The sequence below is a fragment of the Grammomys surdaster genome, unplaced genomic scaffold, assembly GCF_004785775.1.
Source record: "Grammomys surdaster isolate TR1022 unplaced genomic scaffold, NIH_TR_1.0 126219, whole genome shotgun sequence".
Classification (NCBI taxonomy): domain Eukaryota; kingdom Metazoa; phylum Chordata; class Mammalia; order Rodentia; family Muridae; genus Grammomys; species Grammomys surdaster.
The window spans coordinates 9,199,095-9,209,746 of record NW_021621022.1 but is presented as its reverse complement, the minus strand read 5'-3'; the positions used below and the strand labels follow the sequence as shown (position 1 = coordinate 9,209,746).

Genomic DNA, 10,652 nt, shown 5'->3' with positions numbered 1-10,652 from the left:
CTCAGCGCGCTCGCGCTCTCTTTCCCCCCGGGCGTCGGGGGCGCTCTAGGGCCGCAGGTTGGAGGGGTCGGACTCCGGGATTTGCAGGATGCGGCACACGGCGCGGATGGGCCGCACCAGCTTCTGGGCCGAGGCTGTAGGTTGCGCCATGGGACGCCGAGACTCCGTGCTGCGCTTTGGGGAGGGTCGAGCCGGGGCTAGGGAGCGGGTGTCCCCGGAGGGAGAGAAGGAGCCGGGCCGGGGGGAACGCGCGCCCCGGGTCGGAGATGGCTGAGTGGGGGGAAAGGCCGAGGGGCCGGGGAAGGGGGTCGTGCCTGGAAGTGGGGGGCCGATCCTGTGAGCCAGGAGCGAGGCACCAGCGAGGGCGCAGCACCGCGTAGCGCGGCTAATGGAGGGAGAGCGCAGCGGAGAGCGCAGCAGGACCTCTGATCGCCATCGCCAGACGCGCAACTGAGAGTGGGGAAGCTGCTCCGCCGGTTTCCTCCTCCAGCACCCTGCGGGAAACAGGAGCCCGTGATTCGGCGGCCCCGCCTGGGCCTGCCCCCTTCTGAGCCCCGGGGGCTTCCGCCAACGCCCCGCGATGCCACCGGCTGCGCACGGGGAGAATGAGCCCTTTGTTCCCCCACCCCCCCCCCGCGGCACCCGGGCGCCTGCCGAGAGAGGCTCCCCTGGGGCAGTGTGCCAGCTTCCCAGCCGCCCCACCCTCCCGTGGGCCCGGCCCGGAGCCTGGCAGGCGGGCAGCACCCCCACTATAGGTGCCAAGCCCGGGAACTGGAGCAAAGGGCGGGAGGGGCCGGACCAGGCCAGGATGAGGCGGGGTGCCCCCCGGGGTGCTAGGGCGGGGCGGCAGGGAGGGGTCAGTGCCAGAGCTGGCAGGGGCAGTCGGGTTCTCACGGGTCAGTGATGGGTGCCGCGACCCACGCCAGCAGGCCCGTGCCTGCTGGACCACTCTCTCCCTGTCCTTTTAGGCTCTGGGCACACCCCAGTGGCTGGTGTCTTCCCTACCTCATTCTTCATCATCACCTGGCTAAGCCACTTTTCACAGCGTCCTGCCCAAGACCCTTCCCAGCATCCCTCTCTGGGCACAATGTTACAAAGCACTGTGCTTTGGAATCTGGGAGGGCCTGACCTGACATCTGGTCTATTCCCTGCGCCTCGATTTCTACCAAGCGTCCAGAGAGGTGAGGGGACGGACCGGAAGCACACAAGCATCGCAAGCTCCACTTAGGGTTGCCTGCTGGGCTGCCCCATCCTCAATGTTCTTGGTGCTCCCAGGCCCAGCCTGGAGAGGAGCCACGGGAGTGGCTCCTGGGAGGGAACATTGAGTAGGAGAGGAAATGGGCAAACAGGGCACCCTCCACCCGAGGAAGCATCCCTGCTCTTCTGCGGGGGTGGTTCCAGAGCACACACACAGACAGATTCAGACACACACAGACAGATTCAGACACACACAGAAACCCACACGCCCAACGGGTGCTTCCCTTCCCTAAAGGCACCCACCTTCTGCCCCTATACTCCCCTGCCTCTTGAGCCCAGTCTGAAACAGAAGCAACACCACTTAACTCCCATTCGCTGTGGAAGAAATGGATTTTGGTGGCCACAATCTGGTCTCAAGTCACTCCACCATCTCTGAAGGGGGGGGGGTATCAAGAAAAGCCCAAGGTCTTTCATGTAAGAGACAGGAGTGAAGGCAAGGAGCCCTTCACCAACTGTTGAAAACTAGATGGGTTCTCTTGGGGGAGGAGGTCCGTACTAGCTGCCTGCTCCGACTTGGGCCTTGTTGATACAGATCCTCCTAACTGCTCTCCTTCACAGAGACCAAGTCTGTGGTGGGCAGGCTGGCAGGGGTTGTTTACACGGCTGAGTTTTTCATACTCCTGTTCTTACCCACTCCCTTGGGGGTGGCCTGACCCTAGTGTGCTATGGGAGATGAATGAGGAGGGTCTAATAGGGACTGGAGCAACAGGGGTCTAGCCTGGCCTCTGGCTCCCAGCCTGACTCCAGGGCAAGATAGTGGGTTGGCATGTGCCTGTGGTCCCAGGCTAAGTTCCCTGGCCTACCTTAGCAGAGGCTTGTGGGAGAGTCCTGTGGCTTGAGGCCTGGAAGTGGCCAGAGTGGAAGTGTGGGCTGTCCAGAGTCCTAGGGGCTTGTGGCTGTCTTCCCCTAAGGTGACAGGGACTGTCTCAGGGGAGCTGATCAGATACCCACCCCCATACCTCCAGTCACTATATCTGCCTGACGATTATATCGCCCGGAGTAGAGCAGAGCTCTCAGGACAGTCTTCTGGAATGCTTAGGGGTTAGTGGAGATGAAGGTGAGAAGTGCCACCCCCACTCCACCACATTCCCCATCCTTGTCTTAGAGCCTGTGCCACAGGCCAGAGTCCTTGTAGCTGGCTGTGCTGTGCCTGAAGATGGAGCAAAGCAGAGGAGGTACACAAAAGACACAAACACAGGGGGAAGGCCACCCAGTGTGTGGTCACAAGACCAGACCATGGACCTGGCAAACTGACTAGCACCCCTAGACTCACATGGGCCCAGCCCTAGCCCACACCGACCCCTCACACACTGACACACATGCTGACACACACTCATGCTGACAGGCACAGACTCACTCACAGCCAGCTGCCCTTTCTCCACCCCAGAGCCCCTTACCTGGGCAAGCACAGTGCCCCTCAGGCAGAGTAGCCCCCTGCCCAGGGGTGGGCAGCAGGCAGGGCGGGGGAAGGAGCCCCGGAGAGTCAGGCCAAGCTGCCACTAATCCGGGCGGGGAGAGGGGGGGCACCCACGTCAGAGCGGGGACTGCCGGGTGGAGGGCATCTGAGGACATCCCCTCCCACACACGCGGCCGTCTGGGCACCTAGCCCTGCTTCCCCAGCCCCTCCATCCTTCAGACAGCTGAGGCTGGCCTCCCCCCACCCCACCCCCACCCCTGTGGCCATGCTTGGAGTGGGGGACATGGGGCAGGGGGGATACGGGGAGAAATCTCCCAGGACCAGGGGGAGGAGACAGGGAAGGGAAGTGTGGAGATGCTGTTGGAGCCAGGAGGAAGCTTGGGGTAGAAGCTGTCCTTTCCTCTCGCCCACCCACCCACATCCTTGACCTAATTCCTCTTCTGGAGCCCTTCTCTCTAGCCCTCCCCCACTGCCATCTAGCCTCCGTTGTGTTCCAGTCTGAGCTTGGGACCTGTGTGTGCAGCAATGCCAGCTCTGTCCCGAGGATCCCCCAACCCTAGGCACCAGCAGTGAGGAAGGTCACTTGTTAGTGGGCACCAATCCCAGATGCTGGGTGAGAAATGGGGACAGTTACCCACCCTGGACCCCCTCCAGTGCCTGCAAGGACCCCCAACTCAGCCTGGGCCAGTGCCCCAGACGCTTAGGATGCTGCTGAGAGTGGCAGCTAAAAATAAAGCCACAGGGTCCAGAGAAGGGGAAGATGACTAGGCCAGTGAAAGGCTGCAGGTGAGAAGGACAGTGATGGAGTCAGAGGCAGAGGGCTGAAAGGATGGTGAGATGTGAGGCAGAGAGAGAAAGGACTGTGAGAAGGAAGTCCTGGCTGTCATGGTAACAGGCTAGGAAGGGTAGGAAAAGCTGAGGAGTGGGGGGTGGGAATAGAACCAACAGAAGCTATGCTCTAGGGACTGGTCTCCGGTGTCAGGTCCTTTCCAACCTTGATCCCACCTGGGGAGACCAGGCACACTGGTATCAATTATAAAGTTGGTGGTCCTTGGAAAGTAGGAACAAGACCAGATACCCTCCCTTTAAAAGGCCAGGTCAGAGCATAGGGGGTGGACCAGGACTTTCTCCAGGGGAGCATAGTGCTGGGTGGACGTGTGTCTAGGTAGTTCTCAGAGGCAGAGCTGCTCTGAGGGATGTCCAGGTGCTACCCAGTGCCCCAAGTCTCAGCTCACATTTATGTGAAACCATTTCTGAAATGCCCAGTGCAAGGTCAGGTGTGCAAAATAAATGTGTGTGCTCAGAAATGCCTACCACTTGGACCACTCATTTCTTTCTCTGTGGCCCCAGGATGCTTAGTAACCATACGATTTTACCCAGCCATTCACCAAGCCCTACCAGAGACACTGGTGATTTGAAAGCTATGTGGTGGGACTGAGGTGACACAGGGCACAGACACCAAAGCGAAAGTTCACTCCCACCCTGAAGAGGTTTAAGATGTTTGATGTATGTGTTGGTTTAGCCACAATTCTTCAGGCCTCGGAGGTATCAGGACTTGAGCTGAGGCTGGGAGCCGTACTTGGAGATATGATCATGGTGACAAATGATTCCACATCTAATCCTGTGCTGCTGGGGGAGTTAGAGAGGCTTCCCAGGGGAAGGGGTGATGCTTCAGCACAGAAGTTAGATGCTAAGCACGATTTCACCAACAAATCACACAGTTATAAAAATACCGCACCTTGGTTCAACCACGTAGTCTGGGACTGGGACACAACAGTAAAATAAGGCTGAAGTCACGACAGAAGAGGAACAAAACCAGATCTGACACAGTCAGGATGAGAACAGAAGTCTCTCTTGGAGCAGCAAGGCAAGGCAGAAGCATGCCCGCAGAGGGCTCTGAGACAGATGTATGAGTTAGGATGGGAGAAGAAAGCAGGGTGGGGAAGGGCAGAGGTGGGCTCTGCAGAGCCTGGGGACAGTGGCTCCAGCAGTCATCCCAGGAGGACCAAGTGACTGTGCCCACCTCTCAGGCAGCACCTCTGTAGAGGAGGAAAGCTGGTCCACCTGTTAAGATGGGCAACAGGCCCCTTTGAGAGGACTCAAAGAAACTGTTTCTGAAATGCCCAGCGCAAGGTCAGGTGTGCAACAAATATTCCACACACTCTAGGCTCCTTCTCCCTGCCCTCCCACCCCCAGGGAAGGAACAGCCCATTTACTGAATAGTGATTAAGAACATCAACTCTGGAGCCAGACTGCCTGGGCCAAAGCCCAATCCTGCCACTTACTAGCTAGGCCACCTTGGGCAAATCATTTGCCCTTTGTGTGCCTATTCGGGAAATGGAGAGTCATAACAATAGTAGCGACTTCCTCGTCTTCTCACCCCTACAGTATCTAGCAACACATCTTTGGAGTGAATTAATGAGGTGGTAAAAATCAGCATCGCATAGAGAATGCCATAGGGAAAAGCCACTGAATCCCAATCCATGTGAGGCTAAATCAGCCACACAGATTAAGTGCCTTCCCTCCAATAAAACCCAGATAATCCCTACACCAAGAGTTAATCCTCACAGGCCACTCCAATTCGGCAGCTCATATTTTTCCTCCAACCAGCACTCTTTACTCTGAAGTGGGAAGGGAGGACAGATGGGGTGGAAGGAGGGAGGACCCTGGGTACCACGTGACTCCTACTTCAGGGACGGATGACCCAGGGATCAAAGGAGATGGAATAAAGCCACTCCAGGGCAAGAGTCTGGGTCTCTATGGATGGAGAAGGCCACAGATCAACTGCAAGCATCAGAGAAGGGCTATCATTGGCCTTGCTGGGTTCGGCATCATTCTTCTGGCCTGCCCCATCAGCAGCCAGGCTCCAGCAGGGTGAGGCTTTGGCTAGTCTCCGAGCCCCGCCCACCTTGACCTGGAAGGTGGGGGCAGCCTGGTCCTAGGCAGCTGCTGCCCTCTTGTGGCTTAGAGTGCAAATTCACCCTGATCGTTCCTGAATGTCTATGGAAGAGTTTACTGAACTGTGACCCCTCTAGGTTCATGGAAGGCCTAGCCTGCCTCCCCAGGTTTGCTCTGTGTAGTTTCTACACGCTGTCCATACTTTTGCCTCATCCTGTGAGTCCCAGTACTGACTCTTGATTCTTGAGTCTTTAAGATCAGTCTGACTCTTGCTTTTCTGAGATAGGGTCTCTCTAGTCTTGGCTGACCTGAAACTGGCTATGTAGACCATGCTGGACTTGAACTTATATTCTCCTACCCTCTCCCCATCAACCATGTTGGAATCAAAGGCTTGTGTCAACACACCGGGCTCCACCCTGACTCCATGGGGCTCCCTAGGAGCAACAGTAAGAACACTTGCTGCTGGGATGGGGCACAGAGATCTTCAGGAAGTCTCCATAGTCTCTGCCTGAGCCTGCAGTGAGTTGTTACAATATGAGATGTGAGGAGACCAGTCAGGAGAGGCCAAACACTGTTTGGTATTTATTTATAAAAATATTCATGCCGGGCGGTGGTGGCGCACACCTTTAATCCCAGCACTTGGGAGGCAGAGGCAGTCGGATTTCTGAGTTCGAGGCCAGCCTGGTCTACAGAGTGAGTTCCAGGACAGCCAGGGCTATACAGAGAAACCCTGTCTCGAAAAACCAAAACAAAACAAAAAAGAAAAAAAAAAATATTCACAAGCCTGACATCACTCACCAACATGAAACACGCAGCTAGGTCACACACACATACGCACACACACACACCAGGCCTTGGAAAAGGCTGTCAAGTATTTTGAAGGACAAGAAGGGAGGAACACAGCTGGTTGGACTTTTGGTTTAGTCTGCAGGGAATGGTGGGGCTCTGGTCCCATGTCTGGGAAAGTAAAAGGCTGAGGAAGGCAATAAATAGGCCCCTGGGCCTGGCCTGCTTTGGTATAGTGAGTATATCCCCTTGCTGGGTACCACGCCATGTGCCCCTTAGGCACAAGCCTTAGGCAGAAACCAGAAGGAACAGAGCCCAGGTAGCTGGTGTAGCAGTGGAAGGTCCCCTGCTGGTTCCAGAGGTAAGGTGGCCTGAATCTGTACACTCTAGCTGTCCATGTCTGAGGGCATGGCCTTTTTCCGAGTTCGGACTTTCAGGGAGCGTGAGGTGCCCTTAGGGAGAGAAAGCCAATATACCATGAATGGTGTGGGCATGGCAGCTTCACCCACCTCCCTCACACCGTCCTTCCAACACACTTACCTCTCGAGTCAATGGCTTCCTCTTGACCACCCGGAGGCTCTGGCTGCGGCTCAGAGGTTTCTCTCGGGGCCGGACAGGTGGCTGGGGGGCTATCTCATTGTCTGACCAACACTCATCCTCTGTGTCACTGTCCTGTAGGCCACCTGGACGGTATCCTGGGAAAGAGAGGCCAGCAGGGCACAGCTGAACGTTTATACAGGCCTGGGGTCACACCCAGCTTTCCTCTAGTCCTCAGAGAGGATCACCTTCCCAGGTCAGCTTTCTGTCCCTTTTCCACTTACCAATTGGGGGTCTGCGTCGGGGTACCTGGTCTTCCAGGTAGAGGGGATCTTGGTAGGTGGGGGCAGGGGTGTCAGGGATGGAGCGTAGGTCTTGCATAGAGAAACTCCGCAGCCTTCCAGCCAGAGCACCTTGACTCTAGGAAGTGAGGGGTGGGAGCCACTGTTAACTGCAGAGGAGGGCTGCAGGGGGAAGGGCTTTAATGCAGAAGCTGCCCTTCAGCTAATCGCTGGGGCACAAGATTCAGAACTGATCTGGCTCTAAGATACTAGGAGTGGGGGAGACGCTGTGAGCACCGGGGCCCAGAGCACCTTGGTAGCAGCCTGCACAGCGGCTGAGGCAGCGATGTTGAGGCTCCGCTTCCCGAAGCTGAGCATGGTCTCGTAGCTGCGCTCCTTTGCTTGCACAATGCACGCATCGATTTCCTGCAGGCCCAGGGCAGAGAGCTCAGATCAAAAACAAAAAAAGAGCCACGGCTCTGCAGACCCCAACCCACTGGTTGTCATAGTCCCACGGCCCCTACATAGGACCCAGGAGCCACAGATATAGGTTCAGAACAACAATTAAGAGCAGGACTCCCCAAGTACACACCCACTCCACACTTTAGTGGGTGTCCCTCTCATTCTTTCATGTCCATGTCAACTTCCTGCTGGCTTGTCCATATGTATCATCCAGATAGATGGGGAAAGCCAACCCCTATCACAGTCCCGCAGCAAAGCCACAGAGGGACAGGAAATAAGACCCGGCCACCTCCAGCTCCCTGAACCTGAGATACAGGACTTTCTCTCTGACACACTTCCCTAACACACCCTCCTCTGTTTCTGTTCTGTCTCCCCTACGGGTACCTTCTCATGGCGGGATAGGGACGGGTGGACAAACTTTCGGTAGAGCAGGCTGGCTCCCTTGGTGTAAGGTGAGAGCAGCCACAGCACGAAAGCCATCTTGAGCTCATAATAAAACGGGAACCTGTGTAAGCAAGGGGAGGGGTTTGTGTGAGCCAGATGCCAGGTAGTGAGTGGGCCTTCCCAACCCCTAGCCTGCCAATCCTTGTGCCAAACCAGGAAATGAAGATGTCGGTGAAGGTTTCTGCCGCCATGAAGATTGCAAACACAATCCAGTACATCATCCATCGGACCTATGGGTCAGAGTGCACAGAGCTCAGCTTGGGAACCTGAGGTGCCAATGCCCGCCCCCAGCTAGCCCAACCCAGAGATTCTTTAAAGCCAGTCCCACTGCATTGCTGGCTACATTTTCCCACATCTGCTTAGACAGGAGCCCCTGAGAAACTGCCTTTTGTTCCAGTGCCCACCCCAGCATGCTTCGCCCACAAGATCCTCATGGCCATACTAATGGCTGGTCTTCCTTCTACCACTCTATTAGATCTGTTCCACCGTCAAACTCCTCAGAGTCTGACAGGCCAGCCCAGGCCCTCCAACATCACCAAGTCCTGTCACCTCCCTGACCATTCCTCAAGGCTGTCATCCACCTCACTCTTTGCACTCACATATTCTCGAATGTTCTTGCTCTTCACAGCCTTGTAGGAAGCATAAGCAGGATACAGCATGCCAAATATGAGCCTGGAACAGCAGCCATAGGACGTGTGAGGGGCACCATGCCCCACCCTCTCCCTGCCAGGTGGCTGCTCCCCCTGACCTGGGTGCGAGATGGCAGTGCCTGCCCTGTTTTTCCCGCTTGGCTTGCACAACCCTGGGTGCCTGAGTCAGTGCCCTGGAGGCTGCCTCCCCACCCGGCTGTTTACAAACATCCCAAGCCTGCCCAGGCCTGCACCGGTGGCCCATGGGTACAGGACAGACTGAGAACACACAACAAAGTGGGTGAGAACACCAGGCTGTTCCCTCCCACTACATGTAATCAGGCCCAGGGCCACCGGCATGCAGTGAGCGACATTTGAGCCAGGTGTTGGAATATCCAAAAGTGAGGTGCAGACTGTGGAAGCTGAAGCTCGGGTGGTGGGTCATATGGCTGCTCGGATGGGAAGGAGGCACCTGGATTCTCCACCCACAGCAGTGCCTAATCACCTTCTCACGGGGCTGTGGGTAGTAAAGGCCCTGAGCCCTACCAGCACCTGTCTGCAGTGTGTGTGCATGTACGAAGGGTCTTTGTCAGGCCAGAAGGCTGCAGGGTGGAAAGAAGGTATGCAGTGACCGGGTCCCACTTCAGACCTCCAGGACCGTTAAGTGTGTGCTGGGGAACCGGGTCATGGAGTTCAGAGAATTCCCTTCGTTACCAAATGTTCCCAGTTTCCACCCAAAGGCAGATTGGCATCCGGGGATAAGGGGTGGGTGGGGTGGTCTCACAGTGGCCATACTCACACAACCAGGCGACAGATCATCCAGGACACCATCCTGACAGCCTAGGGGATGATCCCAAGAGACAGCCGGAGGGACGCTCACTCAGGAGCTGGGGCAAGGGGCCGAGTGGTGCTGCAGTACACCTGTCCCTCGGTGTAGGCGGAGATCACCACCCCTGACTCCGACCCCGCAGTGAGGGGAGCTGGGAGAACCCGGAACCAGTGGACGGAGGGCCTCGCAGAGGAAGCCGCCTTAGCACCGAGGCGGGCAGGCGGGCGGGCGCGTTCCTCCGCCCCGCGCCGCCAAATCCTGGCGGCTCGGTCCCACAATTCCGGCCGCGGAGAGCCGTTCGTCCGCCCGTCGATGGCGCCGCTGCTAGTCTCGGATCCGGGTGGCAGGTCCGGACCTCCGTCTTCACGGACCGCCGGGGTCGCGAGCGTCCGACCACCTGCACCGGTCTCCGGGGCGGAGTTTGTAACTCACTTGAAAGTTGCACGGAACCGGGTCCTGCCCAACCCCAGAGCTCAAGCTCCAGGCGCAGGCGCAATGAAGCCTTCAGAGGGGCGGGACGAGGTCAGGGAGACAAAAGGCCCGTCTCTTAAAGCGGCGACGCTCCCCGCACTTCGGAGGTGGGGCCGCCAGTCGAATAGTCTTCCAGATCTGAAAGGTTAGCAGGTGGAAAAAAAGGAACAAAAACAACCCGGACTCCTAGCTAGATGGGATAGCACACACATGAGTCTCTGAGGTTGAGATAGGAGAATTACCAGTCCAGGCTGGGTTACAGGTATATCAATACAGTGTTGCAAAAAGGAAAAAAAAAAAAAAAAAGGAAAGGAGAGGAAATAAAAGACGACTTGGGAATGTTCTTCCGATACCTTTTTATCATTTCTCCATCTCTGTAAAATGGGATAGAGAATGAAAAGAGTGCTTGGCTGAGAGGAAGCAGGTTCTGATCTGATCCTACCTTCCCAGTAGTCCAGCAGACCATGCTCACCTTCCTGACAGCTTCAGGGCTCCACTTGTTTCTAAAGCATCTTTCCACGATCCATATACCTGGGCAGTCTGACCCCAAAGTCTTGGAGACTGAGTGAAGATACGGGATCACCCCGGATCTTCTTCCCTAGAGTTTTGAAATCCCACCTGTTTTTGAGACAGGGATACAA

At 56.6% G+C, this 10,652-nt stretch overlaps 1 protein-coding gene across 1 annotated transcript; it reads right to left on the bottom strand.

Annotated features, from left to right (window-relative positions):
• Positions 1–6,476: 6,476 nt before the first annotated feature.
• Positions 6,477–9,773, bottom strand: Reep4 (receptor accessory protein 4). The gene is made up of 8 exons (XM_028758771.1): positions 9,511–9,773; positions 8,682–8,754; positions 8,236–8,312; positions 8,023–8,143; positions 7,489–7,602; positions 7,180–7,315; positions 6,899–7,053; positions 6,477–6,810 (listed from the first exon to the last, which is right to left on the bottom strand). The coding sequence occupies exons 1-8, from the start codon at positions 9,540–9,542 to the stop codon at positions 6,745–6,747; spliced, it is 774 nt and encodes a 257-aa protein (XP_028614604.1). The 5' UTR covers positions 9,543–9,773; the 3' UTR covers positions 6,477–6,744.
• Positions 9,774–10,652: the final 879 nt, after the last annotated feature.